The sequence below is a fragment of the Amblyraja radiata genome, chromosome 32, assembly GCF_010909765.2.
Source record: "Amblyraja radiata isolate CabotCenter1 chromosome 32, sAmbRad1.1.pri, whole genome shotgun sequence".
Taxonomy (NCBI): Eukaryota; Metazoa; Chordata; class Chondrichthyes; order Rajiformes; family Rajidae; genus Amblyraja; species Amblyraja radiata.
In genome coordinates this window covers 12,537,233-12,551,114 of record NC_045987.1, presented here as the reverse complement: position 1 = coordinate 12,551,114, position 13,882 = coordinate 12,537,233, and the positions used below count along the sequence as shown (strand labels likewise).

General features: G+C 46.2%; 1 protein-coding gene across 2 annotated transcripts in view; it reads right to left on the bottom strand.

Moving 5' to 3' along the window:
* Nucleotides 1-13,882, bottom strand: part of ak1 (adenylate kinase 1) — a 107,242-nt gene that overhangs the window by 75,178 nt on the left and 18,182 nt on the right. For both annotated transcript variants that reach the window (XM_033048908.1, XM_033048909.1), the window contains one exon: nucleotides 3,831-4,017. In XM_033048908.1, coding sequence (XP_032904799.1) covers nucleotides 3,831-4,017 — 187 coding nt within the window. The remainder of the gene's footprint in view (nucleotides 1-3,830; nucleotides 4,018-13,882) is intronic.

Here is a 13,882-nt window from a genome sequence, read left to right as displayed (position 1 = left end):
TGGATGAGAGCAGGTAGGGGGGGGGGGGGGGAGAGAACTAGGGTGGGGCAAGTCTTTGATTATGTTGGCTGCTTTTCCAAGACAATGTGAAGTGTAGATGGTGTCAATGGCGGGAAGTCTGGTCTGACAATGAAACACTTTCGGCCACTGTAGGTGCCTTGGAGAGGAATCTATAGGTGGTGGTAGCCCACAGTCCTGCAGCCATTGTCCTTCGTGGTGGTTGAGGAGGAAGGGTTGGCAAGTGCTGGAGGTGGTGGAGCACTCTATGGTCACAGTGGGAAACGAATGGAAGACATTTCTACCCCCTGTGGATGGATACTTCCCCCACTACAGCTGCACCCCCCCCCCCCCCTTCCCCCCGATTCTGACCGACGATGCTACAGTCCAGTTTAATGTTCTCAGCGTTTCGGGGGTGATCGCGGGTCAGCTGCATCCACCTGTTGTTGAACACTCTTTACCACTCCCTGCCAAAATCAATCTGCTACCGGTAACAGGTTCTGTCTTTGGCACAAGGCCAACGTGATCACAGGTCACAGTTTACGCTCCACTTCTCCTTTCACAGAGAGCTTCCCGTTTCCTACCACTGGCTCCGTTTTCACTGCTAATTCATCGATACATCACAAGTTCGTTAACGTACCAAAGGGTAGATACATGCGAGGAAATATACAGTGGGAGGATTTTGGGGGGTGGGGGGGGGGGGAAAGAACAGCAGCAACTGGGGAAATGTGACATCTGGGAGAGCAATTCAACCCAAAATGTCAACTATTCCTTTCCCCCTCCGCAGATGCTGCTCAACACGCTAAGTTCCTCCAACAGATTGTTTAAGAAGGAACTGCAGATGCTGGATAATCAAAGGTAGCAAAAATGCTGGAGAAACTCAGCGGGTGAGGCGACATCTATGGAGCGAAGGAAATAGGCAACGTTTCGGGACGAAACGTTGCCTATTTCCTTCGCTCCATAGATGCTGCCTCACCCGCTGAGTTTCTCCAGCATTTTTGTCTTCCTCCAACAGATTGTTGCTCCTAGATTCCAGCATCTGTATTTAACTTCTCCGAACTGCTTCCAATGCATTTACATCTTTCATGAAGTAAGGAAAGCAATATTGCGCAGAGCTGCATGCTCTCCTTTTGCCAGTTACATCCAGACGCCTCCGTATCGCAAGAGCTCTGACTAATAAAGGCTTCCTTTTTTGCCCCCTGCCAACGTGGACAATTTCACACCTCCCCCACATTATTTTCCATTTGACAAATCTTTGTCAACTCACTGAACCTATCTTGATCCCTCCTTGCAACTTCTTCATGCCTCGAGGTGCCGGGGACCCGGATTTGGTCCTGACCTCGGACGCTGTCTGGGTGGAGTTTGCACGTTTTCCCGGCGACTGCGTGGGTCCTCTCCGGGTGCTCCGGTTTCCTCCCACATCCCAACAACCTGCTGGCTGTACGTCAATTGGCCTCTGTAAATTGCCCCCGGTTTACTGGGAGTTGATGAAAAAGTAGGATAACATAGAACTATTGCGAGCAGATGGTTGACATGGACTCGGTGTGCTGAAGGGCCTTTTTCCATGCTGTATCTATGAACTAAACTTAAGGGCCTGTCCCACGGGCATGCGACCTGCATGCGGCAAGCGCGACCTAAAGGGCCGGTCCCACCAGCATGCGCCTGCATGCGGCAAGCGCGACCAAACCAGAAGTGGGAGCGTCGAGTGCGTGACACGGTGTCAAGGCGGTTGTGTATGCCCGTTGAGGCGGTGTGCACGGCGTCGAGGCGGCTGTGGGCCTGCAGGCCGTTGCCGCGCAGAATTTTTAAACATGGTCAGTTTTTCTGAGCCCCGCGCGATGTCGGGGCCAGCTCCGCACAACTCCATACGGCTCCGGCGATCGAAGTGGGACCGGCCCCGCGAGGCCGTACGGCACAAGCGACCACGTTAGGTGGCGCTTGCCGCATGCAGGCGCATGCTGGTGGGACCGGCCCTTTAGGTCGCGCTTGCCGCATGGAGTCGCATGCCCGTGGGACAGGCCCTTTATTCTCCTACATCGAGAAGGATCCCAACCCGAAATGTCATCTATCCATGTCCTCCAGAGATGGTGCCTGACCCGTTGAGTCACTAGTGCTTCATTTTCCAAATCAGCACCAGCAGTTCCTTGTGTCTTTTGTTCCAATCTATCTCTGTGCCATCAACAACTTAGCAAATATACTTTCCGTGCTGACATGGGGATCATTTGTATTTCGGGAAGCAGTGGACATGTCAGTGTCAATACTGAGCCACTTCCCGCCAACCACCTAATGACCTCTGCTACCTTGTTTTCCGTCAGCCTGTCAATTGCCTGTCCACACCAAGGGGCTTTAGAAACAGCAAAACTTTTCCCTGCTTGACTGTGAGAGAAAAACCCACACAATGTCTGCATTTGGGAAAACCCTTCGTCCGTGAACACCCAGCACAATGAGGCAACCTGCACCAGATGCGGTGCCATTTTAGAGAAGAGGCTGCATAGAGGGGTGGACTCAGCCCGGACTCATCGCCAGACACAGCCCTCCCCACCATCGGACGCATCTATGTCAGGCGCTGCCTCAAAAGGCAGCATCAATCCGCAAGGATCCCCACCATCCAGGCTGTCCTCTCTTCTCACTGCTATTGTCAGGCAGAAGGTACAGAACCCTGAAGTCCCACACCACTAGTAGTTGTTCGTGAACAGCTACTTCCCTTTGATCTGCTATTTTGTTGGTTCACAGGCATGATCAATGGTGTTTTATCATTAATGTTTTATTATTATTAATGTTTAGTGTTTTCTAAGTCATTCGTAACTGTCACTGTATGTCACATTGTTACTTGTACCTGTACCAAACTGTACTTGTACACTTAACCCGAGTTGAGCTTGAAGTTCACAGGATAATAAGTCGCACACTTCTTCGCCTCCCAGCCAGTGTGGCACAGAAAGGCAGCTGCTCAAGCTGCTGCATCTAGGCTCCAGTGACCCAATTCAATGTTGACCTACTGCTGCTTGTGTGGTGTTTGCAAGATTTCCTTTTGACTCCCCACCATCGGAATTTAAAAGGCAGTTGGACCGGCACGCGGCTAGGAAAGGTGGAGTAGAGGTATTTGGGCCAAATGCAGACAGGTGGGATTAGTGCAGATGGGGCATCTTGGTGGGCATGGGCAAGTTGGGCCAAAGGGCCTGTTTTCATGCTATATGACCATGATTCTATGGGGTGGGAGATTGCAACCTTCACGTGGTCCACCCTGTTTCGACTAATGCAATCAACCCGACATGCACAAAGCAAATAGATCAAATAGAACAAGTCGGCCTACAACTTTAGGCTGTGCACGCCACACGCAAGAAGAAGAGAACCATGAATCTACGACCATGTAACTTTCTACCCTGTCTTCCTGTTTCCTCCAACATACCAATGATGTGTAAGCTGTTGGCTTTATTGGCCACTGCAGAAGGCCCTAATTGTGAAGGTTAGTGGTAAAATCTTGCGGGAAAAGCTGGTGGGACTGCGGATAAAATAAAATGGGATTAGTGCAAATGGATGATTGATCGCTGGCATGGACTAGATGGGCTGAATAGCCTGTCTCCATGTTATGACACCCTCCTTTTCCAGCCAACCAAGAATGAAAAGGCACCCTCTAAAGGACTGGCCCTTTAACCAGTTCCAAATGATTTAGCTGGGTAACAGATCCATCTGCATGCAGCTCCCAGCTACAACCCATTTCTATAATTCTCCCTACCATTCAAACTACCAGTCGACCACCAGCACCAGCCCTTCCAAAGTAGATTCGGATCAATCCCTTTAGTTGCAAATGAAGATGAATTGTTTTGCTCATTCACCTGTCCGAAATATTGGCTTCTTGCCTGGGCCGCCGTTGATGGGAGGCAATGGCCGGCGTTCCTGTGGGATGAAGGTGTCCCACTTCACTTTCTCTGGCCCTCCGAGTTCCCGCACCCTCTGCAAACATCCCTCCAGATACTCGATCGGGTCCTCTGGCCGATAGTACATCAGTCCCGTCAACATGCTCTGTGGGTAGGAAGCAAAGAGTAAGCAACTGTGATCAACGAAAAGACGGGCACAGTTTAAATACAAATGGATTCAGTCTAATTCAGTCTAGTTCTTCATCTGCCTTGAATCCCTTCAGAATATTTCCCTTCCGTGTCCAATAGCCTTAACACATTGATACGGCGAAGGCTTTATTCTTCTGGACCAAACAGGCTGCTGCTTCCAATTAGAGTCTTAGAGCTAAGGAAACAGGCCCTTCATCCCACCTCATTCATGCCAACTAGATTCAAGAGTTTATTGTCATGTGTCCCTGACAGGACAATGAAATTCTTGCTTTGCTTCATCACAACAGAACATAGTAGGCATGAATACAGAACAGATCAGTGTGTCCATATCCCATTATGTAAATATATACACACATGAATAAATAAACTGATAAAGTGCAAATAAACAGATAATGGGCTATTAATGTTCAAAGTTTTGTCCGAACCAAGTTTAATAGCTTGATGGCTGTGGGGAAGTAGCTATTCCTGAACCTGGTCGTTGCAGTCTTCAGGCTCCTGTACCTTCTACCTGAAGGTAGCGGGGAGATGAGTTTGTGGCCAGGATGGTGTGGGTCCTTGATGATACTGATGAACTAACATGCCCCATCTATACTAGTCTCATTTGCCCCCATTTGGCACATACGCCCCTAAACCTTTCTTATCTATGTACCTGTCCAAGTTTCTTTTAAATGTCGTTATTGTCCCAGACTCAATTACTTCCTCTGGCAGCTCGTTCCGTATGCCCACCACCCTCTTGTGTGATAGAGTTGCCCCTTAAATATTTCCCCTCTCACCTTAAATCTATGCCTCTAGTTCTTGATTTCCCTACCCTGGGGGAAAAAAAGTCACCTTATCTAATCTCCTCATAATTTTATACACCTCCAGAAGATTTAGCCCTTATCCTCCTGTGCCCCAAGGAATAAAGTTCTATCCTGCTCAACCTCTCCCTGAAGCTCAAGCCCTCGAAATGTTGCAAACCTTTACATATCACAAGGTCCAGGACAGGAGGGCTCCTCCAAAGAGTCAGCAGAGACATGAATCATGTTTCCTCCCACATCCCAAAGAAGTGAACGTTTATAGGTTATTTGGCCTCTGTAAATTGCCCCTACTGGGTAGGAACAGAATGCGAAACTGGAATAGCACGGAACTCGTGTGATCGATGGTTGGCATGGACTCAGTCAGCTGAAGGGACTGTTCCCTTGCTATATCTCTAAAGAAAACCATTCTTCCCAGGGTGGAAATGTCAGAGATTTAGAAGGCATAGATAGCTTTAAGGTGGGAAGGGTAAAGTTTAAAGGAGAGTTGCAGGGTAAGTTTTTAAAAGAGGGTGGAGGGTGCCTGGAATGCACTGCCTTGGTGGTGTTGGAGGCAGATACGATAGTGGCTTGTTGATAGACTCATGGATATGCAGGGAATGGAGGGATATGGATCATGTGCAGCTAGAGGAGATTCGTTTATTTTGCCTCCTGTTTGATGTAGACATTATGAGCTGATGGGCCTGTTCCTGGTCTATGTTCTATGTTTTGTGAATGTTTCAAGTTGACAATTTTTTGATCCGAATTGTCAATTCTGTTTCTCTCTCTACAGATGCTGCCTGGCTAGTCGAATATTTCTAGTATTCTTGCATTTTATTTCAGAAGTCCATCATCTACAACATTTTGTAATTTTTTTTAATTACTGCTCTGGGCTAACATTGACCTAAATCACATTCAGGGAATGGGGAAGGGATTCGAAGGGAAGAGACACTGATGTGAGTTATGCATTGTGCTGAGATCTGATTGTTTTCCGACCTGTTACACAGCCTAAACTTTTCGCTGACAGATTTATCCATTGTGGGGTTGGGGGGGTGACAGAGGATACTGATTAGCACAGGAGTTAAGTGGCAGATTCATTGCCTGCGTACAGCAAGCTTATTATCAGATAGGTTGGGAGGGAGGCTTTGTCAGCTGGTAGTGCCTTGTAGCAGGAAGTCACTGGCACAAGATAACCGGCGTTCTCACATGGGTCCCCCACATGGAGAGACCAAGCACCATCATAGACTAGTTTAGTTTAGAGATACAGCGAGGGAACAGGCCCTTCGGCCCAACGAGTCCGCACCGACCAGCTATACCCCGCACACTAACACTGTCCTACACACTAGAAGCAATTTACATATATACCAAGCCAATTTACCTACAAACCTGTACGTCTTTGGAGTGTGAGAGAAACCGAAGATCTTGGAGAAAACCCAAGTGGTCACGGGGAGAACGTACAAATTCCGTACAGACAGCACCCATAATGGGGATCGAACCCGGGTCTCCGGTGCTGCAAGGCAGCAACTCTACCGCTGCGCCACCAGGCCGACTAGATGGGCAGAATGGCCTGCTGCCTTGTCATTCAGAGGAGGGATGTACACAACTCTGCTGTTGCCAACTCTTTTATCTTAAAGCATAAAGTTACTATTCAACGTTTTTGATTGGTCCATTTCCTGGTTTTGCTAGCATTTTTCTACACTCAAACCATAGAACGAGCAGCAGGAACTGTGCAAAACCACATCCCAACCACCCCACACCTCTGCTCTCCTCCGATCTATCGAATCTTTACGGCACAGCGTGATGGCTAGAGGGACCTTTTCTCTCCCTTTGAATGCCAGTAGATCCATACACACGGACTGGTTGCTTTACGGCAAACACTCAGGAACGAAGGAGACAGGAGAGAGTATTAGACATTGCCTGGTCCATCACAGGAACCGACCTCCCCTCCATCAAAGTGATCGACAGAAAGTGTGCCTGAAAAAGGCAGCCAATATCGAAGACTCACACCACCTTGGCCACACTCTCATCTATCTCACTACTGCCATCGGGAAGATGATACAGGAGCCGTGAACTAATGACCACCAGGTTCAAGAACAGCTTCTTCCCAGCAATCATCAGACTTTGGAACACTGTGCAACACTAACCTCAGCAACTATAATCTTCTACAGTCTGTGCCTTTGATTGCACTAGACTTTGATTCTGCACCATCATGGTTACCTAGTATTACTGGTATTAATTAATTATGTTATCTATCTATATTACTAAAAGTCTGTTCTTGACCGGTTTTGGCCATCTATGCTGCGATTTCAGAGAGAACGCCGCGACCTACGGCCGTCATTTTTGGCCACCTCGCTCAGAGCCCCCCTCCGCCGCATGTGTGCCGAGGATTTTTCCCGTCGATTAAAAAGTACAGAGATATTAATGTTTTTACAAAATTCCCCATTCTCTCTGCTGCCCCCGCTGGCGGCAGGGGGGAGGGACTATAAAACCAGGAAGTGGTGTGCCTCACTCACTCTTCAAGATGGAGGAAGGCAGAGGGTCACGTTTCTCTGAGCTGTGAATAACACTGAACATATGTCTACTCAAATGTAAGTGCCCTTAGTGGTCCTAAAATGCTTGCAGAATGTGTCTATTGGTTCTAAAGCTTGCAAAAAAAGTGTCTATTGGTTCTAAAGCTTGCCAAAAAATGTCTATTGGTTCTAAAGCTTGCAAAAAATGTCTATTGGTTCTAAACCTTGCAAAATGTGTCTCTATTGGTTCTAAAGCTGGCAAAAGCATGTCTCTATTGGTTCTAAAGCTTGCAAAATGTGTCTCTATTGGTTCTAAAGCTTGCAAAATGTGTCTCTATTGGTTCTAAAGCTTGCAAAATGTGTCTCTATTGGTTCTAAAGCTTGCAAAAAATGTCTATTGGTTCTAAAGCTTGCAAAAAAATGTTTATTGGTTCTAAAGCTTGCAAAAAGTGTCTCTATTGGTTCTAAAGCTTGCAAAAAGTGTCTCCCCCCCGGTTGGCTTGGGTGTGTCTTGAAGTTGAAAGGCACTACTTACTGCAAATAGTGGCTTGGTTGTTTTGGCTAGAAGTTGAAAGGCACTACTTCCTGCAAATGATGGCTTGGGTGTGGCTTGAAGTTGAAAGGCACTACTTACTGCAAATGGTGGCTTGGTTGCTTTGGCTTGAAGTTGAAAGGCACTACTTACTGCAAATGGTGGCAAGAAGTTGAAATGCACTACTTACTGCACATAGTGGATTGGTTGCTTTGGCTTGAAGTTGAAAGGCACTACTTACTGCAAATGGTGGCTTGGGAGCTTTGACTTGAAGTTGAAAGGCACTATTACTGCAAATGGTGGCTTGGTTGCTTTGGCTTGAAGTTGAAAGGCACTATTACTGCAAATGGTGGCTTGGTTGCTTTGGCTTGAAGTTGAAAGGCACTACTTACTGCAAATGGTGGCTTGTGTGTGGCTTGAAGTTGAAAGACACCACTTACTGCAAATGGTGGCATGAAGTTGAAAGGCACTACTTACTGCAAATGGTGGCTTGGGAGCTTTGGTTTGAAGTTGAAAGGCACTATTACTGCAAATGGTGGCTTGGGAGCTTTGACTTGAAGTTGAAAGACACCACTTACTGCAAATGGTGGCATGAAGTTGAAAGGCACTACTTACTGCAAATGGTGGATTGGTTGCTTTGGCTTGAAGTTGAAAGACACCACTTACTGCAAATGGTGGCATGAAGTTGAAAGGCACTACTTACTGCAAATGGTGGATTGGTTGCTTTGGCTTGAAGTTGAAAGGCACTACTTACTGCAAATGGTGGCTTGGGTGTGGCTTGAAGTTGAAAGGCACCACTTACTGCAAATGGTGGATTGGTTGCTTTGACTTGAAGTTGAAAGGCACTACTTCCTGCAAATGATGGCTTGGGTGTGGCTTGAAGTTGAAAGGCACTACTTACTGCAAATGGGGGGGCGTGGGTGCATTGGCCTGAAGTTGAAAGGCATTACTTACTGCAAATTGTGGCTTGAAGTTGAAAGGCACTACTTACTGCAAATGGTGACTTGGGTGCAATGGCTTGAAGTTGAAAGGCATTACTTACCTCAAATGGTGGCATGTAGTTGAAAGGCACTACTTACTGCAAATGGTGGCTTGGAGCTTTGGTTTGAAGTTGAAAGACACTTTTACTGCAAATGGTGGCTTGGTTGCTTTGGCTTGAAGTTGAAAGGCACTATTACTGCGAATGGTGGCTTGGTTGCTTTGGCTTGAAGTTGAAAGGCACTACTTACTGCAAATGGTGGCAAGAAGTTGAAATGCACTACTTACTGCACATAGTGGATTGGTTGCTTTGGCTTGAAGTTGAAAGGCACTACTTACTGCAAATGGTGGCTTGGGAGCTTTGACTTGAAGTTGAAAGGCACTATTACTGCAAATGGTGGCTTGGTTGCTTTGGCTTGAAGTTGAAAGGCACTACTTACTGCAAATGGTGGCTTGTGTGTGGCTTGAAGTTGAAAGACACCACTTACTGCAAATGGTGGCATGAAGTTGAAAGGCACTACTTACTGCAAATGGTGGCTTGGGAGCTTTGGTTTGAAGTTGAAAGGCACTATTACTGCAAATGGTGGCTTGGGAGCTTTGACTTGAAGTTGAAAGACACCACTTACTGCAAATGGTGGCATGAAGTTGAAAGGCACTACTTACTGCAAATGGTGGATTGGTTGCTTTGGCTTGAAGTTGAAAGACACCACTTACTGCAAATGGTGGCATGAAGTTGAAAGGCACTACTTACTGCAAATGGTGGATTGGTTGCTTTGGCTTGAAGTTGAAAGGCACTACTTACTGCAAATGGTGGCTTGGGTGTGGCTTGAAGTTGAAAGGCACCACTTACTGCAAATGGTGGATTGGTTGCTTTGACTTGAAGTTGAAAGGCACTACTTCCTGCAAATGATGGCTTGGGTGTGGCTTGAAGTTGAAAGGCACTACTTACTGCAAATGGGGGGGCGTGGGTGCATTGGCCTGAAGTTGAAAGGCATTACTTACTGCAAATTGTGGCTTGAAGTTGAAAGGCACTACTTACTGCAAATGGTGACTTGGGTGCAATGGCTTGAAGTTGAAAGGCATTACTTACCTCAAATGGTGGCATGTAGTTGAAAGGCACTACTTACTGCAAATGGTGGCTTGGAGCTTTGGTTTGAAGTTGAAAGACACTTTTACTGCAAATGGTGGCTTGGTTGCTTTGGCTTGAAGTTGAAAGGCACTATTACTGCGAATGGTGGCTTGGTTGCTTTGGCTTGAAGTTGAAAGGCACTATTACTGCGAATGGTGGCTTGGTTGCTATGGCTTGAAGTTGAAAGGCACTATTACTGCGAATGGTGGCTTGGTTGCTTTGGCTTGAAGTTGAAAGGCACTATTACTGCAAATGATGGCTTGGGTGTGGCTTGAAGTTGAAAGGCACTATTACTGCGAATGGTGGCTTGGTTGCTTTGGCTTGAAGTTGAAAGGCACTATTACTGCGAATGGTGGCTTGGTTGCTATGGCTTGAGGTTGAAAGGCACTACTTCCTGCAAATGATGGCTTGGGTGTGGCTTGAAGTTGAAATACACCACTTACTGCAAATGGTGGCATGAAGTTGAAAGGCACTACTTACTGCAAATGGTGGTTTGGGTGCTTTGGCTTGAAGTTAAAAGGCATTACTGTAAATGCACTTCCTGTTTGCACTGTATATTGATTTTAGATAAAACGCTACCACATACGGCTGTGATTTTTGGCCATTTTACTCAGTCCCCCTCCGCTGAGCAGGTGCAGAGAATTCTTCCCATCAATGAAAAATAAAAGTGTTATTAGTTTTTTTTTTTAAATGTTGAGAATCTCTCTCCTGTCAATCACTCCATGAAAGCCACACCTTTTCCGGTGGGGGGGGAGGGGTTATAAAATCCGGAAATGTGGGTGTGGCTCAGTCTCTGCAAGATGAAGGAGGGAGAGGTCACGACTCACTGTCTTTAGTGGCTTTGCACCTTACTTCAAATGGTATGAAACTGCACTTGAATTTGGTGGCCATGCACCCTGCTAGAAGTGGTAAGAAACTGCACTTGAATTTGGTGGCCTTATACCCTGCTTGAAATAGAATTTCAAGGATTAGCCGTGAGTCAACTACCAGCCCACCAGCCGTGAGTGAGTGAGTTGCCAGCACAACAGGCTTGATTGACTGAGACGCCAGCCCAAGAATCCATTTGGCGCACAATTTGCATACTAGCCCTCTGGAAACCAGTCCCTTCAGCCCACAACACCCATACTAGCGCTCCAGAAAGCGCCCCCCCCCAACTGGCCACCAATATTAGAATTGGTGGAGAGGTGGAATATTGCGTTGGATGACCAGCCCTCCTGTGTGATGCTGGGACTTAGTCCAGTATAATATTAAAACTCTGTGGCTGCTGGCTGGCTGTGTTTCTGCCTGACTTGTGGTTGCCAGCCTGTGGGTGCCAGCCTTTGATTTGTTGCTACGCCCAGATTTTTTCCATTTCGGTAGAGATTTCACTTTTCATTCCAAATACCCACTCCTGATTAAATTTTGTTGTGGTTCTGTACACATATTTAATAAAATCCTTCTCCCCCCCCCCACCCACTCACTCATTTTGTCGCCTCCTGCTGGCCAGCGACCATAACGGCTGCTGGCGCCTGCATCTCGCCTCAAAGACGCCATTTAAAAAGAGCCGCACTGCTGAGTCCTGAACGGCTTGAGTTGGAGGACCATGTCTCCCGTGGGGGCTACGGGTAGGGAACGGCTGCGTTGGGTGAGCAGACCCAACGGGTCTGCACTTGGTCTAGTTTATTATATATTCATCTGTGTGTAATTGCATTTACAGGCGGGTTAAGCTAGAGCAAGGAAGAATTTCATAGTTCCACGGCAGGTACATACAACAATTAAATAATCTTGAATGACCACTTCCAAAAGACATGGTCTGCATTTATCGACTTACTACAAGTATAAGGCGCATCAGTACTTTAAAAAATAAATGGTGTCAGGATCTGGTAAGGGGGGGGGGGGGTGAAAAATATGAAGTTGGTATATCCCTTTTGCGCAGTTTTCATAATAGAGCTTTTGGTTCTTTTTCTTTCTTTCTTTTCTATGGTCTATTTCTTAACTTTTTTCCCCTAACTATTGGGATTTTTTTTTTTTTCATTGATCACTCTTTTGCACTAAAACACAACTCTCTCTCACTTTCTCTACTTTCTTTATTTCTATCTTTCCTTAAAGCTTAAAAAATGAAGGGGTACAACAAATGTAATAAGATACATGTGGCTTGTACTACTGTAATATACTGTACTTCTAATAAATAAAAATATTTTTAAAATTAAAAAAAATAAAAATAATAATCTGGAATGGTTTTATTGTGCTTTGCACCAAGACGCCATCTAGTCCCATAGTACTGGGACCTCGGGCACTCGAACCCCAATGTACATGTCGGCAGACGCGGTGTTAAATGGCAGCAGCATGTTCAATGCCTCGCATTGGGGTTCGAGTGCCTAAGGTCCCAGTACTATGGGACTAGATGAATGCATATACATTCAGGTTATTGTACCTAGTGCTTTGGTGGAACTGTGTAGGTGCGAGAGCGTTAGTGTATGTCTACCAGAGTACGTGGGCACTCTGCAAGTCTGTGCATTGGGGTCTAAATCTTGCTTCAATGCAATCAGGCAGGATTGCGCAGTTTGTAAAATTCTATTCAAGATAATAATAATAAAGCAAACACATGTAGCATCCTCTGTGATCCAAACACCACAATGATACTTTTACATGAGGAGTAAGTCTTTCGTTTGAAAGCAACAGGTGCTGTATCAATGCTGCCTGTGATTAGGAAACAAATTAATTGAAAGCAGATTTAGTCGATAAGAAGGTGAGCACAGACAGGTGAATCCCACAGTGTTAAATGAGATAAACCTCGATGTATCAGGACACACTCCACAAGGGGAAGCACATCAGGAGCAGGAGTGTGTAACACAGGCAGTTCAGTGTGCCAGGGGCAGGAGGGGAAGATAGTATAAATGCTTGCTCTTGATCCAGGGCAACTGTGATATGAATTTTGTGTAGGAAGGAACTGCAGATGTTGGTTTAAACCAAAGATAGATACAAGATGCTGGAGTAACTCAGCAGGACAGGCAGCATCTCCGGAGAGAAGGGATGGGTGACGTTTCGGGTCGAGACCCGTCTTCAGAAGAAGACCCAAAAAGTCACCCATTCCTTCTCTCCAGAGATGCTGCCTGCCCCTCTGAGTTACACCAGCATTTTGTGTCTGTCTGTGATATGAATTTGATTGTTTTTGCTCAAGATTGCAGCTTCTGCATTTCCTTCTGTCTCCATCCCTGAATCAGTTCCCGTTAATCTACTGTTACCTTCTCTTGAAGCTTTGCATTCAGAGCCGAATACAATATTCCCACTGTGGTCTAACCAGAGCTGTATACAGGTATAACAGAGCCTCCCTTCTTTGACACTGCCTTGCTCCATTCACGAACGACAGGTTTATTAACGACTGATCAACGAGGTCTGTCACTTTCAAAGACCTCTACACGGATACACCCAGATCCCCTTTTCCTTACGCGCACTTCAGAACAATGACTCTTTACAGTATTTTTATTCCTTAGGCCAAAACTATTTCATGCTTCTCCGTATTAAGTTAAATCTGCTACTGATCAAATCAGGGTCACACGGAACGGAAACAGGTCTTTCCACCCAGTGCCCATGCCGACCAAATTGGCACATTCGGCTAGTCCCATTTGCCAGCATTTGTTCCATTTCCCTCCAAATGTATTAAAGAAAGAGTTAGATTTAGCTCTTAGGGCTAACGGAAACAGGGTTTGGGGAGAAAGCAGGAACAGGGTACCGATTTTGGATGATCAGCCATGATCATATTGAATGGCGGTGCTGGCTCGAAGGGCCGAATGGCCTATTCCTGCACCTATTTTCTATGTTTTTATTGTTTTTAAACCCCTCCTAGCCACATATCTCTCCAAATGTCTTTTAAAAGCCGTACTTGTATCCACCACTATAGCTTCCTCTGACAGCTCGTT